The sequence below is a fragment of the Molothrus aeneus genome, chromosome 1 (assembly GCF_037042795.1).
Source record: "Molothrus aeneus isolate 106 chromosome 1, BPBGC_Maene_1.0, whole genome shotgun sequence".
In the NCBI taxonomy this organism is placed as follows: domain Eukaryota; kingdom Metazoa; phylum Chordata; class Aves; order Passeriformes; family Icteridae; genus Molothrus; species Molothrus aeneus.
The window spans coordinates 36,138,352-36,162,007 of record NC_089646.1 but is presented as its reverse complement, the minus strand read 5'-3'; the positions used below and the strand labels follow the sequence as shown (position 1 = coordinate 36,162,007).

Below are 23,656 nucleotides of genomic sequence, written 5' to 3'. Positions count from 1 at the left end.
TATTATTATTATTATTAATATTTATTATCATTATCATTCAGAAATAAGCATTATATGATTAGTCCAGAATTCTCAATTACTATTGGATTATATACATTGTTCCTACCCTAAAAAGCCAATGATGATGGTTAGAAATCACAATTGTTGCTTCAGTTGGAACTGAATTGTTAACAGTTCATCCCTTATGTGATGCTGTCCTCACAAACCAAATGAAAAACTCATATACTGAAAAAAAATCTATCCTCCTTCTCAGCAAAACAGAACTCTCTCATTAAGATGGTTACTTAAAATTATATATATAAATGTCTAGACTACCCTTTAGGATAGTTTTTTTATGTTTCAAAGTTTGTTGTCTTGTGTTGTTTTATGAAAGAGTTAAGTGCTATGAACTAACACCATGTAGATTAATGCAAGTGCTCACATGTATGTACACATGCATGTATTTGAAACAATTTCTTTAATTTCAGCTGAATTTGAACAAGATCTGTTTCTACTAGGCTCACATAGCCAGGTCTTCTGGTAGGAGATAAAACATTCTGTTTATGCCCTCAACTTGTGGAAAATATGTAAGTGAACTCAACCGTAAATATTTTAAATATCACATTTAACAGAGGCCTTGGGAAAGAAATCTTTCAAAATCCCCAGGATTTACCCAATCCTCTGCATGTGGAACTGGTTGGTAGCATACAAGAAGACATCAGCTGTATTTTAAAATGGAAAAATCAACCAATTATAAACTGTGTCTGGCTGATGAAACTCAGTGAGAAAAAACACCTTCACTGACACAATTGCAACACCAAGCATGAACGTTATGTTTAGCAAGAAAAACGCATCACACATTCAAATTTCGACATCTGTAAATGTGTTGCCAATACTGCTAGACCTACATTCCAACAGCAAACCTTACAGTAGGTATAAATCAAATCTTCATTAAAATGGCACTCACATTCTACTTTCATCCAAAACTCTGCATATTAGATACATTTCTGAAATCACAAGCTACACCGTTTCTAATAAATGTATGTATCTTTAGTATTCAGAAGCCAAACTGGAGCTCTTAACAGCAGTAATAAACATACAATTTGCATTTTTCAGACATTTTATTAAGCCCAAGATTGTACAAATAGCACCATTATCAAACAGCCCTTCACAAAAATAGGAAACCAAACACAGGGCATTCCAAACTGCTAATAGCATCTGCACCACTTCAAAAGATGTGTTACACAGTGAGGATCAGAAGCTGCTACCATTGCCCCAAGCAGTAACATCCAGGAAAGGAACTCTGGTAGGGACTCCTTATAAACTCTTTGCCCTTGAGAACCATTATAGGTACCAGGACCTCAAACAAAACATGGTCAGCTCTAAGAGGATGTCTGTAAAAATTGTACCCAAGCAGTCCAGCATTCAATGTCAATGCACCAAAAGGTATCTTTATTGTGGCACTGGAACAAGCAAATGAATTGTTCTTAGTCCTCTCAGTGACAACTGCCACAGTCAGCTTGCTCTGCAGCTGCATAAGGAGTTGTTTTAAACTGTATGTGCTGCCTTTTATTTTCTGCTGCAAAAGAATGGTGTTATAGCAAATAAGAAAGGAAATTGCTGTAAAATCAGATTGCAAAGCTCACAACTCAAATGAATTGTGTTCTAAATGTTCCTACAGCATGGACACCACACTGAAAGAATTCTGAAACATCCAACTTCTAACAGGACCACCATAAACAACAGAAGTTGACTTCTACCAAGAAAAAAACATCCAAAGCTTTCCTCTGCTCTGGCAAGATTGTCACCATGTTGTAGAAGGCTACACACATTGGCTAAGCCTAATTTCCCTTTTGTAAACCCATGCTGAGTTTTTCCCATCTCTTTCTTGTGAGGGTTTTTCAGTACAAGAAATATATGGAGTACTGTCCGGTACAAACCCACAGAGATTTAAGGAACTGGAGCATCTTTTATATGCGGAGAGGCTGAGAGGGCTGGGACTGGTCAGTCTGGAGCAGAGAAGGCTCAGGGGAAATCTTAGGTGGTCAAACACTGGAAGAGGTTTCCCAGATTGACTGTGAAGTCTCCACCCTTGGTGATATTCAACAGCCAACTAGACACAGTCCTGGGCAACCTGCTGTGTGATCCTGCTTTGAGCAGGGGGTTGGGGTTAGATGATCTCCAGAGATGTCTTCCAACCTAAACAACCCTATGTAAAAAAGAATTATAGTGAAGTTGACATATCCAGTCAAAAGAACTGAACTTTCTGGCTCAAGACCACAATCAATAGTAACATCTTTATGGATAAAAATCAGGTGTGGTTTTGCACAGAAAGTTTAAAGCTCTATAAACAAAAGGTGATCTTTCTCCTATCCAAATACAGTCCAAAGTATCAAGGTAAGAAAATCAAGCTGCTAACTGCTACTTCTCTACACACAGAAGAATAATCACATCAAACCAAATTTCCTTCAAAGCAGTAAGGTTTTTAGCAAATGTATTGTCTAAGTTAGAAAATATTTTTTCAACTGTACAAGAAAATAAATTTAGCAGAGCAGCAGAGAGTTATTAAAGTTAGAAGGGACCTCAGGAGGTCATCTGATCCAAACCCCCTTGCTCCTGCAGGGCCACTTACCATGGCTGGCTGCCCAAGGCCATGTCCAGATGGCTTTTGAGTATCTCCAAAGCTGGAGACTCCACAATCTCTCTGGGCAACCTGTTCCAGTGTTCAGTCATCCTTAGAGTCAAAAAGTGTTACCTGATGTTCTGACAGAGCCTCCTGGTTTTCATTTCATGTCTTTTCTCCTGTTACTGGGCACCAATGGAAGTAGCCGCCTTCTCACCTCTTTGCACCCTCTTCTCAGGCATTCATACACATTGATAAGATCCCCTTCAGCCTTCTTTTCCCCAGACTAAACAATCCCAGCTCTCCCAGCCTTTCTGTGTAGGAGATGCTCCACCACCTTAGTGGCCCTCTGTTTGACTCTTCAGCACATCCATGCCTCCCTGGCACTGGGGAACCCAGGACAGGACACAGCACTGCAGATGTGGCCTCAGCAGCACTGAGTAGAGGGGAAGGAACACCTCCCCTCAAGCATAACTTATGTTATGATACAATCAAGTATTATGTTTCTCTTTAAACTTTAAACCACTGCCCTCTTCCAAAAAAAAAAAAAAGCAAACAAAAAAGCAGATGAAATTTCCCTTATGCTTACTGAACTTACTGGCATATTATGATAAAAATGTAATGCTGTACCTGACAGTGGCAGTTTATCCATTTAAGTGGAAAAAACATGGGAACAGACTCATGGTCTAACCTTTTCAGCCTACCTTTCCTCTCCCACCTCTTGTTGAAATGTTTTATATTCTAGAAAACACATACATGGAAAATGGTTTTTTTCTTTAGAAAGAAGCAAGACAAGATTATGCCATAATACTTTGCAGGATCAAAAGATATAAGATATGAAATCCACTTAGCAAAACTAATTCTTGTAGGCTTGAGAAAAAATAGAACATAATCTGTTCTTAATTCTGCAGCAACCCAAAATGAATTAATTTCCCCCAGTTTAAGAAAATCTACCAAAGGAACAAACAGTCCACAAGTCCTCCATTAAAGAGAACTATTTGTTCTTAATTCCTCACGAGTCACGTATATGAGAAAGACTAGGTTGAAGACAGAGTAAATAATCAGCAGCTCTCTTCCAAACTATGTACCCAAGGACAATAAACCCTTTTTAAATCCAATAGTCACTGCTTTTCACTTTCCTGATAATCTGGGTTTTGTAGCAAAATTATTTTCATAATTTTAAAACTAAAGCTGATAGAATGAAAAACCATGTGAAAAGTGGACAAGTAAGTACATGTATATGAAATTAAAATCCTCTATCTGTATAAGAAGCAAAAATCTATCATCTGTGTAAAAAAATTAATAGGCAGTTAATAGGTTATTTCTGAAATGAGAACCATCAGTAGCAGCTCTAATAGCCACAATTTTTTTTCACACAGATGGACTCAAAAAGACAAACACCAAATTTAAAACTTATTGAGAAAGAGAACTCCTATTGGAAATATGTAATACATATGAGAAGTTGCTATGCATCTGACCTATTTTTATGCTCTTCCATAAACATTTCACTGGACTACATTAAAACAGGACAGAAAGCTACATGCACTCCTCTTCCTGAGTAGCTGTATTATTCTATGCTCTTATGAATTCTGTGAGTCAGCCATTAGACATAATGGGATTAGTGAGAGGATACAAAAAGCTTCACCATCCATGCTCTCAAAAAGAAATGCAGAAATCTTGACTTCACAGAAGCATTAAATTGTCATTATCAGAGCTTTTCAATCAATGCAAAGCAGCTCATACTTTACAACATTTGGCACTGGAGCCTTGAGTACCCAAAATTAGACATTTGCTTTGTGGACTGAAAAAGCCCAGCATAAGCTAAGGTTATCATCTGCAGCTCTGTTTTTGGAAGCATAATTACAACCTTCATGTTGTTATAAAACAGGAAAATAAAAACTGATAATAAGCAGCACAACTCTTTTTGAAGAAACTGTCCAAGCTATTCACTATATTTTCCATGAATGCCTTGTTTTCAGTTTTTATGACAGACTAACAGCTACACAATCAGTAACTATTTCAATTAATCTCAAAAAACAGGATCTAGAATTACTATAATTTATTAAACATGGCAAAAACCATTACCTGGGCTATTTGCAATATTAAATTGCAATGAATGATGTATGTTTTCCCTTAGATCTCTTTGCCACCAAACTATATCCATTTATTACTTAAATAAAGACAGTTCTATTCTGCAGAGACTGATAATGAAAGTAAGCAATACTGTAGAAAGCCAGAGGCAATAATGGAAACAGTGAGACACTGTGTGTTATCACAATTTAAATACTGCATTTGTGTTGCCAACTCTGAAATTTACTGTTTTAACACACATTATAACAATCACACACTAAGATTGAGAAAGTTGTTGTTGAAAGGAAGTCTAAGCAGCTACATACCTCACACCTTGATGATCTTTGCAAATCTGGGGGCAGCATTAATTCATACAGCTTCCAGAGTGCTTAGCTACTTGAGCTACATCAAAGTTGCAGGAGCTATACCCACTATCTCTAATCCACTTATTGGAAAAACACACCCTTAATGCAAAAATCAACACAAGAAACTGTCTTTAAAAGTTCTTTTCCTGCTGGAGCACCAGGTTGAGTCCAACATTCACTTTAGCTATCAGAAAAGATCTAATAACTTTAAAAGCCTAAAAATTTAATGGTAACTTTATTTTAATATGAGCATTTGAAAGGAAACTTTGTCAAATGCTTTTGAAAATCTACCCAGACTGATCTGCTGTGTCTACATGCTTTTTGACATCAAAGAACTCCAAGGGATTAATGAGCCCTTCATTTTATAAAAGCTGTATTGACTCTTCCTCAACATGACACATTTCTCCATGTTTCTTCTAATTTTCTTCTTCAAAACAGTTTCCACCCATTTTCACAGTACAGATGTCAGCCTGTCTGATCTGTAATTTCATCATCTTCCCTGGAAATCTCTTAAAACACTGGTACCACACTAACAACTTTGATAGTCAGTCTCAAGTGAGAGAATACACACAACAATTAGCAGTTTCGATACATCAACTCTTGAGATCTTTCAGAACTCTTAAATGAGTATCTCCTCTTCCTGCTGTATTATTTTCCCAGTCTTTTGCCTTTCCTCTGTAATATCTTCTGTCAGCATTTCACTTACAGATTAATTCTGCAATTAGTCTTTCATAAAGAAGCGCTTCATGTGAAACCTTGATCTCTACAGGTATATGGATGCAAAAACTAATTAAGTGTTGTGGCTTTGCCTCTTTAGCTGGGGCTTTCTTTTAAACGTTGATCAGCTAGTGAACTTACATAATCTTTGACTGACTTCTGTTACTGCTTTTTCAGAAAAGAGGTTACTGTTATTTTTAAGATCATTTTAGCAATTCTTCACTGTCAGTTCTCTTTTATTTCTTATTTAACCATGGCAGGGTTAAATATGGATCCTGTCTTCCCCATTTGCACATGACTTCAGCTATTTGGAAGATGCCTTATTTTCATGAGAACCTCCTCCATGTTGTTCTCCCCAAGTGTTTTTGATAAGTGGTACATATTTACTTCAAACTCCCCAGGCGGTATCTTTAGTGTCGGTGATGTCTGTTCTTTTGACTACTTCTTTTATCTTTTTGTTTTGTTTTATGTAGTTATGCTCTCAAGTATAAAAGCAAGGAATAATAGCTTTTCAACCTTCTGTGCAAAGCATTAAATTCTCTTCTTCATAAGCCAGATAATGCTAAGAGGTAAATTGTAACATGGAAAACTCATGGAGCTTGACTTCAAAGTCATGGGCTCAAGGACAACATTCTGAACCAACTGGACTCAGAACACAGTTCTCATCGTCTATGCCAGTCACATATTCCTCAGGAATGGTACTATATGGATAAATCTGAATTTTCTTCAAGTGCACAATGCAAGTGATGAGCAGATGTTATCACATGATTTAAAATCATGTGATATCCAAAGACTGGGTTCTGCTACAGGAGATTGGTGCTACTGAACTCAGCCTCCTCTGACACAACCAGAAACTGAATATTTAGGCCTTTGCACAAGTTGAAGCAACATTTTCACTCAGCTTTAGGAGAGAATTACCAGCACTGCATCCAGCATTTTTTGTTGCCCCAGAAGTTTGCAACCTCAAAGGGTAATTCGGGGAACGAAGGCTTCTCAGCTGAATAACCCTGACACATTAGCAGGCTGAGTTGAAATAGAAGTTTTGCTCTACATGTTTCTCAAGATACAAATCTATAATCACAGCATAACTGTAATCCTCCTCACTGTATTTGCACTGTAACCATAACCAATGACCTACATCAAAAACAGGAAACTAATACAGTTTTTATGAACTAAATCTAAATCAAAACAGATCTGCTAATCACTCTTTCTTAGGCCCTGTGAAAGAGGAAATGGATATACCCTTGGCTTCCTTCAGAATTATGGAGTTAATCCAACATGCCCAATAAAGCTCTGCTCAATTAATCTATATTAATATCAAAATGAGTTTTAAAAGTGAAGAATATTTAAAATTTTGAACAGTAGCTGAAGTTTGAGAGGATTACTAATATTTTACCAAACCTTGACAATCAGTCCTTTTCAGAGAGGCTTTTAATAGCCCTATTAGTATCAATCCTGTCTGTAACTCTACCAGATACAGTGTCAAATTATCTGCTTTCCAGTTCAAGTTCAAAATATAGCCTATCTTATTTAGTTTATCTCATTGCTGAAATTTCCAGCTCTGTTACATGAAGTTAACTTCTGCATGATTGCACCTGCAATCTGCTCTATTGAGTCAGTAGCTGGAAAGAGCCAAAAATAAGGTAACTGGATTTAAGCTTACTACAGCACTGCTCATCCCCAATGATATGGTGTTTTCCAATTTAATAGTGTCGCTCTCTTTTAATACCTCTCACTTTCATTATCTCTCAACTCCCACCACCAATAAACACAACCTGCTTTCATGACCTTCCCTAGGGTATATATACAAAATCTATTCACCTTGTTTGATTTCATTTAAATAAAATACAGACTTATACCACATTCTGTAGACATTCTGAATTACAAAATCACCTCAAAAAAAAAAATTAAAAACCACCCCAAAAACTGAAAAATTTGAACTAGAACCATTATCTAATTAGGATTTAATAACATCTAATCCTAATTACTGTAGCAGCACTACTGATTTTTCACACAGGTACAGTTATCTGCCTGTTCCTTGTTAGTTTTTCTCTTAGAAGTAAATGCCTGCTTGCAATGTTCAGAAAACCCTGTCCTCAGCAAATGGGACACTTCATCCTCCACTAAGGGCAAACAGAGACAGTCAAGTTCTCAACAGTATCTGGCCTCATTTGCACAGTACTCTAGGATATCTCTGAAGTGCTCCTATACTCATCACTGAATAATGCTGCAGACTGAAGGTGACATAATTTATTTTTTTTCCTCTTGCCATAGTATAACTTTTAAGGTTTACTTACTGTTTATCTTAAAGGTTATAAGACATTTTTAAAAACATGCAATGGTGTGGAAGAGGCACTTGCCTTAACTCCAAGCTTCAGTCTGCAGCACTGATCAGTGATGGGTGTGATGACACCAACAGAGTGCATGCTGAAGTATCACATAAAGGAAGCTGAAGTTCATGAACAAGAGGGAAAAATAAAACATTGTTAAACAGTGAAAAGATGGTAGGGTGAAAAATACTCAGGAGCATGGAGAAGTTAAAGAAAAATACACCTGCAGTTTTTGCCTTTCTCAAAAATTCCTAGATATATTTGGTTTTTATTATCCAGAAATGATACCTCAGTTCCTATAACATTGGTTTTTCAATCCATGACTAGTACTAGCCTTGATCACTCAACAGCTCCTCCATTAAGTGAATGCAGATAATTTAAGAAAGCTATTTAACTATGTGCTATTTGTTTAAAGATAAAACCCCCAAATATCTACTGACACACTATTTTATTATCATTTACCTCATCGTTTCTTTAAAAAAACTCATGTTACACTGAAGATACTCTTTCCTTTCCATCAGCCCCTGCAGTATTCCACTTATTTGCAATTATCAAATTACCAAATTACCAATTACCAAAGGTGGACTGACTGTCCTGCTGTTCAGGGCTGGCATCCTGTCCCACTTGACAGAGCAACAATGAGTTCTTCATGCACTCCCAATGTAAACAAATTCTGAATAATTAAAATCTTAAATATTACCTTCTACGTTTATTATTGTTTTATAGAAAAGAGAGTATTTCTGACACACAAGAATCTCTTCATTAGCTAAAAAAAATCATAAACCTGAAACAATCACACTTTGAGAATGCCATTGCACATGCCACATTGAGAGGGCACACAAGGTAGTGAGAGCCTATGCATGCATTTATGGTATACCAATCCAGGTTTGTTTCATAAACATTGAACTCTATTTTTTTTATCTGCACGATTTCATACAGTACCTGACACCCTGGAAGTACAGAGATGCATCATTCTGACCTGTACTGAGGCCTAAGCCAGCAGAAAGTAAGACAAGTAGGTAATCATTACTTTGTCAGTACATCTGCCCTTCCACAATTTGGCATGAAGAACTCTCATTATTAAGCAGAATTTTACACCCACGTATTAATGAATCGTGACAAAAATATCCCAAGTCAAAACTAATGAGGTAAGATTTGTCCTTTTGAGGGTTCATTATACAGACACACACCAAAATCATACAACCCCCCCAAACCATAAAACTGTCAGACTCTGAACATCTGCCACTGCAGCAAATACCCATATATGAACTAAACACTCACATTTCTTCTTCTCTCTTTGAGGAAAGGATGATACAGATGTCTCCCACTCTTTCACAATGTACTTTCAGAAATAAGAGCACAGGAATATGTCTCCCATGGCTGACTTCATTTCCCAGCATACCCTACAGATTTTAATTCCCTAAAATCTTTTGTCAAACTTAACAGAGTATGGGCAAAAGCCAAATGTCACAAATTTAAATGCATCTTATTATTTTAACTTATATTTGATTAAAATAACCTTAAATTTACTTATCTTCAATACCATTTAGAGCTAGAAGCACTATCATACTGTTTCTTTGAAATTGAGTATTTCTATTTTAGGGACAAGAAGATGGACAAATGCTTTTTTTGCCAGTAAATAAATGTTCTATTACTTTTACATGTATAAGTGAAGTATAGATTTCTCAAGTACAGACATATTCAAATCATGTATAGAGTATAATATGTGTGGGGGAAAAACCATATGTGAGAGCCAAAGAGCAAAGCAAACTTAGATTGTAAAGATTTCTGGAGTAACAAGTAACCTTTGTCTAAGTATATTTTAAAAAAATGTATTCCAGATTTAGAACTATGATTTTAAGTACCTAGAATAGCTTAGTCACTAACAAGCAGCATCACCACATCAGAACAAACTGCAGGTAAAGACATCTCCAGCAAGAAAACAGAACTTCTTTACTTGTTGCAGCTGTAATCCCAACAGTCAAGCTTGTTTACATCCTAATTACAGTGATATCCTGTAAGCCCCCACTAAGAGGATATGCACTCTTTTCTTGTAGCTCTGCTATCACTGCAGCCCGATTTTGTGTCATCTATGGCACCGCTGAACTACACAAACCCTGCCTTCATTGCTAATTATCAATGAGTGGTTTTTTCACTTTGGTATAGCATAATTCTAAAGCTACCTTTTCTTTAGAAAGCAGTAGTTTACAAGCTATATATGAAACAGGGATACTGGTTAATTTTTCTCCATTTTTTTTCAGGCAAGTGACCCGATGCTGCCAGGTAAGGTTTCTCATTTTAGCACACAAAATTATTGCAAAATCATCATCACATGAAAGAAAACATTAAATAAATGATTAAATAATCAATTAAACTCTGCCACATTACTTCAGTGGCAGTAAGGAGGACATTTCAAATCAAACCCTTCTTGATCTTTTTTCCACATTTCAAATTAATGCAAAGCAGATGTAAATGAGTATTTATTGGTGCGTCAGTTCTTCCTTCTTTTTTTCCTGCAACATGTTTAATTTCCACTCTCTAGACACAATTTATGTATTTACTGAAACATAATGTCTGAAATTAACGTTACAGATGCTTACATGTGTAAAAATGGCTAACCAAATGACATCTGTATGAAAGATAGAGAAAAGGAAAATAAAAGAGCATGTGTAGAATTTTACATGCCAAGGTGCTTATAAAACTACAGTGCCTAAAAGCAGTGCCTGACATTCTTGTATTCGATGTTGAGCCAAAGCCAAAATAAACCAAGGTCCCCCAAGCAAAAAATGTAAATTAGTAAGAGGTTTATAGATACAAAGTAAGTTTCAAACTACTGTAAAACAGGTAAATCAATACATTCTCTTCTTCATGTTAAATCCTCTTGACAATAACCACTTTACCTTCTGAGGTGTGCAGCACGTGTTTGCATGCAGTATATCAATAATCTCCACGTTTTACTCTGTATGAAAACACTACCATTGCTCTACATTTGTGGGAATAACTCAAGCACAAGTAATGAAGCATGAAATAGGAAGTCACAGGTTAAAATAGGAAGTCACAGGTTTTAAAACAAGCATGGTACAGTATATTAAATATACATTTAAAAAGTCTTTCAAACAGATAATATAAGACAACCACAAAAAACTACTCACCATTTCATATGCTGTTACAATCTTTTTCAAGACCTCTGGAACAATCCCTTGGAGCTCCATAGTTGGATACTGATCATTGAGATTCACTACTACCAAGGGTGTATTATCAGGCCCAACCAAGTGCATAGACACAGCCAAAATGCACTGCATAAGATTTGCTACAGGAGAGAGGCCACATAATTCTTTGAATGAAACTACTGCATTCTGCAAAAAGGAAAGAAAGAGTTTCCTTTACAGTTAAATATGAAATTTAAAGTCTTGTTATTTCAGGATAAAATACTTCACTGTTATACTTGAGCTGCAATGGTTGTGCTACAATTACCACAGCTTTTCCCTGAAGAACTGGCATTTTCAAAATCAACCAATACTACACAAATGTTTACAAAAATGTTTAAAATTCAAGGAATGCAGTACATGCCACAGAAAAAAACATCTATTTAAAACAAGCATATCTCTTCTCTATCATGGCTAACATTAACTGTGGAAATAAACAGATTCTAAAACATAGTGGTTATATATTTTGAAAATTTTCAAGACATTTTTAAATGCCACCAAGTGAAAAAAATATTAGATGCTGAATGTCCCAATTAAGCAAAGTGAAGCAGAAGGAGGAATTCAGCACATTTGTAACTTTAAACATACCTGAACTACAGTCTAGACATGCTGTGGATCTGTGGGCTCCCATTTGGTGTGATTCACAAACCCAGCACTCCACTATTGAAGTATTCCTATCACAGAGCCACACTTAAGTGAATTTTTTAAGGTACCTTAACTTAAATACTGATTCTGTACCTTTCCCTAAGACTTTTTTAGTCATATTTTATACCTAGTATGGTAGAATATAATGCCATAAGTTTAAACTTGAAGAAAGTTTACAGCATTGGAAATACAGTGTGACTCCAAGTAGCCACTGACATTCCATGATGGGAATATTGTCATCACTGTACAGAATTTCGGATTTTTGTACCAATTGGGAACTGGTGATCTATGGCAGATCTGGAGTTTGTGTTCCTGTAGGAAATAAAAATGAAAATATGGTATATTTAAGTTACAAATGTGCTCAGTGCTCCTTTCTCTCATGTTGCATCCAGGTAGAGTATCTGGTACAAATTTTCACTTTCATCCAAACCACTTTCCATCTTACTGGCATGGTAAGACCCTTTTGTGGACATGTCTCTTAGAAAGACATAATGCCAACCTTAACTCAAACAGGAATCAAATGTGAAATATTTTGCTCTCCCTTTATCAGACAAAATACCAAAGCAGACTTCCAAATATGTATGCACAGCTTATTCATGCAAAATTCTGTGAACATGAAATTGCACCTACCCAGTCACTTAGAGTGTACCTTTTAGTAAATGTCCAGGAAACAGAAATGTCTTTTATCAACTGATGTACATTTCAATGACACAATAATTACACAGCTCAAGAGACAGACACTGAGAAATCCATTCAAACAGATTTTGCTCAAGATAAGTACATGGCTTTTTGGCTTGAGATAACCCATTAAGAAATAACCATTTTACAGAGAGGTTAAGAGGACCCAGAGATTGTATCAATTAATTAATGACAGGAGGACAGGACTAATATGTACAACTACAGTAACTCCTGCCTTTGGACTTCCAATTCTATATCCAGAGACTATTCCTCATACTGTTAAGTAACTTAAACATGTAATACCACATCCAGTCCAATCACCCATGTTATACTTTTATCAGTGATTAATATGTAAGAAGTTATGACATCAGCTTTTGTCTTGGTAATATAGGAACAAAAAGAAACAAAAAAGGCAATTCCTATACAGATTCAGAGAAACTATTAAATTTGCTGCTGTTTTTTAATATTAAACTATTAAACATTTTCCTTCTTTCTTTTTATTCCATCTTATATTAAAAAAATCAAACTAACCAACTTTGCCCTTTATAATCTGGCTTCTGAGGATACATTGGTCATAAAAACCATTACAATTTATAAAACAAAATTTCAGTAATACAAAAATTAAATAAATCTCCCATTTCCTGGCATAAATTGATACTTATTTTAATGGAGTGGTTTATTTGCTTTTATTAGCTGTAAAAACTTTGTTTCACAGAGTTTAAATGGTGCACATTATATAATCTGTTAGCAAAGTTAAAAAAAATTAATCTTCCCTCATGTGCTTAAAATATCTTCTTGATAGCATTTTGAGATAATGATAAATTTAGTTGATAGCACATCTTTCAAACTGACAGAATAAAATACATAAAATACCTTTTAATATCTCATGTTCAAAGAAACCCCACTGTAGAGTCTGGTTTCAATTATATAATTACACTGTGCATATACTGCAGCATGGACATTCAAGAGTTTAATGTAGCTAAACAAAATTCTATGATTTCACTGCTTCCTCAACTCGGCTCTTCCTTGAAAAGTATCTTAAAATACAGTACTCTTCATTCTACAGAATTCTAGCCTTCAGTAGGTTAACTTCAGGTAAAGTTCATTTTACATGCAGCCTGTAATTTGAAACATTTATGAGTCAAAGTATCATCCCAATATTTTTAAATTATCTTTTAAAAAAGCAAATTTATATACCAAGTGGAATGGGAGAGCTGCATAATGAGGTACTAATTTCTTATTTCATATAAAATTAGCTTTAAAATTGCATTACTATTAGAATATTTTTAATGTAAGATTATTCATTAAGGAAATTTATATACACTGATGTGCCTTTAAAATCCAGAATCAGGTCTCAGATGTTTCCTTTAATCTCTTTTCCTTTAACACTGTATAACACCAAGAGGATTTGATAGGTCAGTCCATTTGAAATGATGATTCTTAATTTTGTTGATCAATACTAGTATTCCATCAGAAGTTAATAAATAAAGTTTTATTAAATGAAATGTAACTTTAAAATTCAATTCTAATACATTTCTAAAAGGAGTTATGTACCTGGAATCTCCAAGTATATTTTTAAGTGACATCTCTTGGCTTCCACAAAACAAAGCACATCAGACTACACTTTTTCCCTAAATTCAATGTGTTTACTAATATGGCATCTAAAGTAGGACAACTTCTTCTAAAAGATGCCTTCTAACACCTCAGTGCTAATGCCATGTATTTCTAACATAACTAGGAAGAATCATGGAAAGCAAATGGATCTTTCTTGAAAGTACTGCCTTCTATTTGGGACTAAAGGAAAAACATAACCTTGGTGAAACTATGCCAAACATTCTTAGACATACAAATAAGGTCTCTGATAAGCATTAAAGTCTCCCTTTTCTATCTGTTGTATATTCTTCCCACATTTCTACTTAGTTTTTTCAAACTAAAATATTGCCATACTCTCTTTTAGTGTATTTCTAATATTCCTTCAACAATATAGGATGAGGGTTGAGTTCTGGAGTCATATTTCCACTTCACATTCACGAAAATACACATGTGCATTCAAAGTTGCATCTGTAGAGTTCACCTAAAATGCTCCTCTAACATGATCCATTCTTAGAACTGTTCAGAATTAGACTGAAATAGTTCAACATACAAGACTCTTTAAAAAGCAGGTATTCCATATGCATCATAATACAAAGGCACACACATGAACCAATAAATTATTATAAAACTGTACCTGCATGTTTTCTCTCAAATCCGTAGCATCCCGAATAGGTTGGAGGGCATTCTTGAATACTTCATCTATTGTTTTAATCCATAATGTTCTCATAGAAGCATATTCCCTTGATTTCTTGCCCTTCCTCACAGAGAGGCCCCTCTTATGAGGTTTCCCACCACCCCTTCGATTAGTAATGGCCACATGCACAAACAAGGAAGCATGAGCTAAATTTTCACCAGTCAAAGACTGCAGAGGAACGTGCCGATAACCAGTCTGGAGACACTCAAAGGGAATAGTGTACTGCCCAATAAACTCATCCCCAATGTAATCATCATCCAGCACTACAAAACGCACCATAGCTAGCTCTGGTAAATTTATTTGAAATTCAAAGCTTTCATCAAAAATTGGATTATCCCCGTTCTGGTGCATAGTTTTCGTCCTTTGCTCAGCACAGTCAGCAGGGATTCCATGTATTTCAACATAGACATAAGGATCCACAACATCACCTTTGGCACCTGATCCTTTGGGTTTAGGGAAGTTTTGCCCGCTAATGATTTTAATATGAAGCAGCTGAGGTGAAACTCCAGGCACGGTGTCTTTTGTATTCGCACTAAAGAAGGAAACTTCTTCTCTCATGATAGCAGGACGAAGGACGTAGCCACAGTTTCCATTTTGTCGAAACCAACCAATGTTAAGGTCCATCATTAAGCCAGGTGTCTGAAAGTTCATCGCTACTATCTGACAGCCACATTTCCAAAAGTCCTGGGGATTCATATTACTAGAGTCAATCCTCATAGGACTGGGGAAAACCCTCGCGAGAAAACGTTTGTTATAATTTACAAAGTCTCCTGGGTTTTCGTTGGCATACTTGCTAGCAAGCACTTCATTAAAAGAGCACACCTCCCAGTACTTCTGGAGCTGAAATGAAACTTGAAACTCTTTGAACTGAACTGATTTACATATGCTCACCAGCTCAGAGAGATCTTTGCAGAGCTGGAATCGTTTCCCTGTCATTGAGTTTTGCTGTTCTACCCCCTCTTTCGCCACTCTCTGTGACATTTCTGCTCCTTCGTCTTCATCTGTAACATCTCCCTCTAATCCAGAACAATTAGCAGAAAGCTTCTTTGCTTTAATTAGTATTTTCCCTTTAAGTGATTCCGGTGATGGTAGATAAGACTCTTCAATGTTTGGAGACTGCGTATGCAGTTTGTCCCCCAAAATTTTCTTCATGTGCTGTACCATCACTTTCTGCTGCTTAATAGAACAATGATTTTCTAAGCACAAAATAAGAGGGTATTCTGAAGCAAAAAAGGCATACTTATTAATAATGTCAATGACACTACGGAAGACAATTTGTGATGTCATTGTATGCCCAGTGTAAATCACGGGCTCGTTATCTGGACCATCCCATACGTCCAGCTCAACACTTCGACAACCCATTTTTAGAGCGCGAATGTAACCCGTGATGTCAGAAGGCCCTCGAAACTGATCCTCTATCAAGTATGTATTATGAGATGAGTTTATAAAATAATGAGATAAAGGTTGTTTCATATCTTGACAAACTTTTTTATGCTCTGGATCAAATATGTGGCAGTCTGGTGAAGTAAGATAATTCGTAAACCCATCTATAGAAAGGCAACCCTTTTCCTGGCCTTCTTTGGCTGGCTCGTACTTCTGAATAATTTCAAGGCTTATTTCTTCTGTGACCTGTGCCATACCCTGCTCTGCTTCCAAAAACATCATGAGGTCCTTGGTATCTAGAAATTCTTTATTGCTTGAAAACTGAACTAACAGGAAATAGATTTCAGGTCTGGTACAAAGCTCATGAAAAACTTCAATAAATTCTTCTTTTGTTACTTCAGTACCAGCTTTTTCCCTGGATCTATGTAACTCTTTGAATTTTAGTTCAATTTTGTTAGTTTTTAAACCAGGGTTTAAGTCTTTTATAAATTGTACAGCATTACATAGGGGTATATGTCCCAAATTATCTACATCTGATTCACTGAACATTTGTGAAAGCCACGAAGTCCGCATATTATCTTGAGTAGTTCCTAACATATCTAGAGTATGTTTTCCATAAGAAATCAGGTATCTTAAGCCAGTAACCCAAATATTTGCAACGTCCGCTGAGTTAGCAACCAGATCTAGTGACTCATAATTTTCTCCATATATAATTGAAAATGCACAATCTTCTGATATCTGGTCGTATATTCCATTGCTGCGAAAGATATCCGTATTTTTTCCTGTTCTCACTTCTTTGATTGACTTGATATCAATCTTTGCTTTCTCAGAATCCTTTTTGGAAGGCTCCCAGCGCAGAGACTGCATATCAGCATCCAGGAGGAAGTAGCGGTGGTAGACCCTGGAGTTGGATCGGACCTTCTTGAGCTCGGAGCCTTCCACCATGGCGTTGATGCAGTCGCTGGCGCTGCTGATCTTCTTCTCTGTGGGCATGCTGCTGAACGACACAGTCTTCTTTCTTTCTCGCTTCTGCTTCGTACCATCCTGGTAAACAAGGGGGTGGGGGGGGAGAAAAAAGTAATGTGTCAGTGTGATTTTGGTCAACATTGAAATAGCTTTCAACTTAAAGCTGAAAGTTCATCAAGCAGTTCAATAAAGTCTGCGCGATGACCAGTAAGATGGAAATTCTTACTGGCACCATCACAGAATACTAAAAATGCCTTAATATTTGCTCTTGCTTCTATAAGCAATCTTCCAGGGTTAATTTTTAGTACTTTTGATGGACAAAAAATTTTTAAAAATTAGTTTTGAATGTTAACAAAATAATAATGCTGTATTATTGCATACATGTATGTGCATTTTATTTTATGAGTTGTACCCTACTTAGAGAACAGGTTCTAAAGTCAAGGCAGTAGGAAGCTAGCTTTTCTCTGAGTCCTTATGCAGTCCTATAGATACTTGCCAAACTTGTCAGTACAGAATGTAAATCTTTAATACCATGCTGACAGGGTCCTTGGACCACAGAAACATTAATACACAATTAACTACATAAAATCCATAGGACACAGCCCTAACTACATAAAATCCATAGGACATAGCCTTAATCTTAGCATACAAGACTTAGTAAGCACTTCTTCAAGCAAAGCTCCCTTCACCAGAGCACCCATCCATGTTCTTCCCATAGGCTGCCCCCAGCACTCACACATCCCTCCCCTTAGCAAAAAAAAAAAAACACAACATCTAAAGAAGCTGCACTGAAACACAAGCAACTGGACAGGAGCAGATGCAGCTCTGCAAGTTCAGAAAATACAGCAGTGACTCAGAAGGGAACTTCTGAGACGGTTTAATTTAACTGTTTCCAAAGAACCTTCATGTCATTAGAAAGAACTTGAATAGATGACTTGGTCAGGAAGGGAAGCAAAAGAGATTCACCATTGCTCTTAAAGCAATTAGATAACCCAGAGATCTTACTTTACTAGAGAAAGCTTGGGCATATAAGGATATATAAGCATAAAAAAAGAGAGGAAAGGTAATTTAGCTACCTTTATTGTACCTATTTGTATTAATTAAAGCAAATGCAAATAAATCATCAGCACATGACTCAAGTAAAATCAATTTCATAAGAATTGAATTTAAGAAACTTGTGCACTTTCATTATCTGCATTTTCTGAGACTGAAAAATGCTAAGATTTTTCTTCTGAAAGCAACGTGTCTTGAGGAGCAACTTTTAGTCTGAAATAACACTTGCATTAAAATATTTTTAAATATAAATATTTTAAGATACCTTAATTAGAAGTGTTCTTCTTATAAACCAGCACAGTGCAAAAAATTTCTTTTCCAGCTTTACTAAAAAAAAAAATATATATTCCCTGAAACAGTTTTCCATTTGAAGTATGTTCCAGTGCAAATCAGCATTGCTTAAATGGCAGAAAGGAAAGTGAAAGAAAACTTTTAACGATTGCTATGCTGAACAGATGTTCAAATAAAAACCATCTATTACAAAATTCATTTCCAGCTCAGTACACATGTGCAGTATGTTGAATTTCATTAAATTAAAAATGCAGAGTCCTGGTTTTGTAATTTAATTTATAAGCATCTGAAAAGTCTTTCACTGAAAACAATGATTAGTAAAGTGAGCACCCTTAATATTTGATGTTCTGTGTTTGAGAAAATTAATCAACCATACTATTCCTGCACCTTTAATGACAGCAGAATTTGCTTTGTTCAAGTTCTCAAGAGACCAGTAAAAGTGAATAACCCTGCAGAGGCCTGCTTTATTTCCAACTGCAAATCAAACACCTGCAATGGATACTGCACAGGGTTGACTCTCAGAATCTCATTACATGTAGTTTAAGCATAAGGATTGTTTCCAAACAAATGCAAAATTCCTTAACATAAAAAAAAAGAAAAGAAATCAAATGTGATTTTTGTTTACAGAGATTTTTGTTCTATTTTAAGCCTAGCTTGTTTGTCTACCTATTTATATCTCCTAACCTGAAAAAGTGGCAAAGGACAGTCCCACATAAGTGAGCAATGACATTCCTGCTTGATACTTCAGGGCTTGGAATTAAGCATTTTGAAACCCCTTAATGCTACAGATTCCTCAGTCACAGACCTGGGAGAGGAATACTGTTGACTGAGAGACAGTTGACACCAGAACCATCAAGGCAAGTATTCCTTACCTGACCATGATCAGAAGAAAGGTCTACACCTTTATCTATGATCAGGACTGTATCTGATCCAAGTCACTGAACCACAAAGGAAAACAAAATATTTTCTATTTCTTGATGCCATCTGATGTAAAGAAGTCCATCTCCAGGCAGTTCAATTGCCAGCTCTGAAAGCTTGAATTGGAGTTCATGCATGTGGATCAGAGGAGCAATTCAATATATCACCTGCAAAATTATTTTGCCTGCCTGCCAGATGAATTCGCAGCCAGTTCAGCAGTACTCTTCATTTTTGCAGGGTAAAGGAGTCTAGCCACTCAGATTATTTATATGAAGCCAGCAGCACAGTGTGAATTGCTGTAAAAACATTCTGAGCTCCAGAACACCCTTCCTAAATTTTTGCTTCTCCAGAGATCAATAATCCTGAACTACCAGATTGCCTGTGCAAATCCCCATCCTGACAGACATGGAAGTCATGATCAATCTCTGCATGATCAGAGTAACTTCAAGGATATTTTATCAAAAACACTGTTGAGAAAAATTCATCTGAATTACCCACCTGTCTGAAAAGACACAGAAAAGAAACTCTCACTCCACAAGGTGAGAATGCAATTGCATAGAGCATGCACAAACTGTGGGAAACTCATTTGTGAGCCTTGGCAATATAATCTGGCATGGAGGAGACAGATTTATTCTGCTCTAAGATGTGGAGGATTTCACCCCAAAAGTGAGGTGGCATTCATGAACTGGGTCAGGTCTCTCATGGCCTTAGGTCTGCCTTGAATCAAAAAGAATGGCACATCAGAAAACTGCATCTGAACAAACAGGAGTGATTTCTTGGCATTCATAAGACTTACAGGGTTCTTGCTGTTCAACATGCTGGAAGTGACACTGACTCTACAGTGCAGATGCATAATTCAGTCCAAGGCAGCAGCTACAACTTTTGTGCTGAAACAACTTTCAGTCTTTCCAGGATCTCCTACACAATGAAGAACCATGTCTATCTACAGTTTATAGCATGTCCTGACATCATTACAGGATTTCCCCTAAAGACTGTCTGTGCTTCATAAGACTTTATCACTGAAACCAGAACCACCTCATCAACACATTTCCTAACACTATTTATGCCCCAGCCAAGATGTTTTGAGGAATAAAGGAGACCACAGATAAAACTGTTTTGAAACATTGCTCATAACCACTACAAACAACTACACAAAGGGTTTAGTTTATCCACAAGTTCGTAGCAACAGAAAGCAAAGTATCTAGCACTTTAAAAAATAGCAATAATCCCAGCTGTCACCTGTGGCACTTAAGAGACAGAGACAGCTGGAGAAAATGGATTAAAAGCACAAGGAGGGAAGAATATATCCATGATAACTTTTTTTTATTCCTCTCAAGGTACCAACAAAGAAATAGCTGTGTGACTAAGAGAGCACTATCTATAAAATAGAATTCTGGAGACAACAGAGAATCTTGAATCAGACATTGAGAGAGATGCACATCATTCCTGAACTGCAGTGCTTTTAATTTATGCAACTTTGTGATAAAATTACTTAAAAGGCAGCTTCAATAACCACTGGTACTGATAGAGGCAGAGTTCAAACAGAGATTTGATAATGTAACAGATCGGGATGATAGAGGAAATGATGAGTAGTGTATGGTTTGTAAATATCTCCCAAAGGAAAGGAAGCAGAGAGAGAACTTTATGACCTGTAAATGTCCAGATGAATCATGCCCCAGAAGCAGTACTTAAAAAATATTTAAACACCAAGTTGCCAAGATGTTTAGGTATCACTTGGTCCAGTGGAATTAAGAACACAGCCCAGGGCAGGGGCTTGCCAACCCCCTCAAAATGGCAAGTGTGGGGCAGCAGCTGGAGCAGAGTGCAGGACACTCCTTCCACCTGCCAATACAGAACAATCCTCACACTGGCCCATACAAACTTTGGAGATGGGTGCCTGTGATCCTGCCTCTCTCCATGACTAAAGACATCTGCTCTTTTCAGAACAGAGCACTTCAAACAGACGAGACAACAATAACAAGAGGAAGTGACACAATGACAGATTTTCAGAGCACTCTCTGGGAAGTGAAAGTCCCTGATGTCACAAAGTGTAAAACATTTCACATGGTGACCCTGAATGCAAAATTTAGTCCACGTAGCAAGGACCTGAACACTGGATTTTTTCCTCTCAATACACAGCTCCCCAGGTGACAGGTCCTGCCGCTACTTGTTAATGCTCTAACCATAAAGAATTTCCATTCCTTTTTATATACCAGAGGCTCACCAAAGCATGGAAGGCAGCTCCATGCTTCTCTTGAGAGCACATGGCTGAGCACTCCAAGATGCCCAGGCAGAAGGAACAGAGCCCAGCCCCTCCACGAGCCGCTGAGTGCTCAGCCAGCCAAGCAGTTAGGTAAGAAACAAGAAGACTAAACAAGAGCACAAAACACAACACCTGAAGTGCAGCACCTCACTGCAGGATTTTGGATTGCCAAGGGCTGAGCTTTGACAACCTCTGAGAAAACTCACACACCTTGAGGCCATGATGGTACAGTCTGTAAAAGCCACAGCCCCGAGAATTCCTACTGAGTTCATCCCAAGCAGGCTTAGAAACAAGATCAATGTGAACCATTCAGCCTAGAAAAGTCTGCAGAGAGGTGTAGTAATAAGACTGCAATCACGTACAGCATTTCAAGAGCTTTCAATTTTTATTTTTTTTTCATACAAGTTCTGAATTGAGTGGCATGTTAGTGAACCTGAAGGCCAGTGGTGTGCCAATACTCTGAGCAATTACAGGTGAGTAGGTGAGGCCAGACCTAAGTTTGGTAATTTTAATTTTTATCAAATTACACCATTATTTCATATAATACAGCATGAAAGCTATTTTAGATGCAATTTAATGTACATCTGTAGCCAACAGTTTCAGTAAAATTCAATACTTTATGATGAGAACAGGCAGCCTGATGATCTACATAATGAACACAGAGTGCACTACTCTTCTGACACTATGCAATTCATTGATGACTTTTTTTTGTAGTAGATGTGATACTTATGTAGCCAATTTGAGTACAAGACCTGCCTGTTTTCATCAAATGCAATTCAGCAGTAATTGCAAAATCACCTAGCTTGAAGACATAATGAATAACGAGCCTATTTCAGGAAGTGGTAAGTTAAAAAAAACCACAATTGATGCTTTGTTTATTTAATTAAGATTCTTAAACATTTTTCTTCAAAACAAAAACCTTGAAATTTATAGATTTTCTTCATACTTAAGGAAGCATGTCTATACATAATTAAGTCTACTAAAAGGAAAAAAGTACATCTTTAAGTTCATACTTTAAAATATTAATATTTAACACATTTTGTTAAAAGTATTATAATATTATATTATATTATATTATTATAATATATAAGAATTATAATATAAAGAACTTGTATTATAGTTATAAGAACTTATATTATATTATAATATAAAGAACTTGTTCTTTAACTTGTTCTTTTCCAAGGTTCCACCTGTGGTTTTAGAGATATAAATGCTAGTGTACATGAGCAAATAAGCTACAAAAGCAATGTCAAAATATCATATAATCTTTATAAATATTTTTAGCACAAAAATTTTTAGGGTTTTCTTTGAAAAAAACGCCTGTAACTGAAACAGCAATGATGAACAGGACCACTTGTTTTTGGCAACACATACAAAAAATAAATCATATTATGTATAGTTTAACTATGCACAGCTGCCAACTCATTCTACAACATAGAATGCAGCACTATAAAAGAAGCTAAGCAAGTTTTTGTGTAAAAGAGGCAGTAGGAAAAAAGGAAGGAAAATATCAGGTAATTGAATTTAGCACGGATTTCAAAAGTTACATGCAGTTAAAGGCAGAGTGGGAATCTTCTTTGGAAGAGTGTGGGGGAAAAGGGAGAAAAGAGCTGGGAGAAGGAAGGAGAGAGGTGGTGGTGCAGAAAAGGCACTTCACCATCCTTGCCCTCGATGCCCCCTCTCTCAGCCTAATTATCCTGGAATCAACAACTCGGCAGAAGAATCTGCTGACAGCCACTACTTAGCCCCTCTCTTCCAGCCAAGCATCCTCTCTTCCTTTCCATTTGCCATTACCAGGAGGTTCTCACTAACCCAGTGACCCGGATTCAGCAAAAGGCACGTCCTTTTTAATGCTGTTCCACAGCTGCCCAAAGCTTCCAGA

General features: G+C 36.6%; 1 protein-coding gene across 1 annotated transcript in view; it reads right to left on the bottom strand.

Annotated features, from left to right (window-relative positions):
- PLCL2 (phospholipase C like 2) overlaps positions 1 to 23,656 on the bottom strand; it is a 100,166-nt gene that overhangs the window by 28,039 nt on the left and 48,471 nt on the right. Inside the window, exons 3-4 of the mRNA XM_066555107.1 lie at positions 14,841 to 17,327; positions 11,237 to 11,440 (exon numbers count right to left, since the gene is read on the bottom strand). Coding sequence (XP_066411204.1) covers positions 11,237 to 11,440; positions 14,841 to 17,327 — 2,691 coding nt within the window. The remainder of the gene's footprint in view (positions 1 to 11,236; positions 11,441 to 14,840; positions 17,328 to 23,656) is intronic.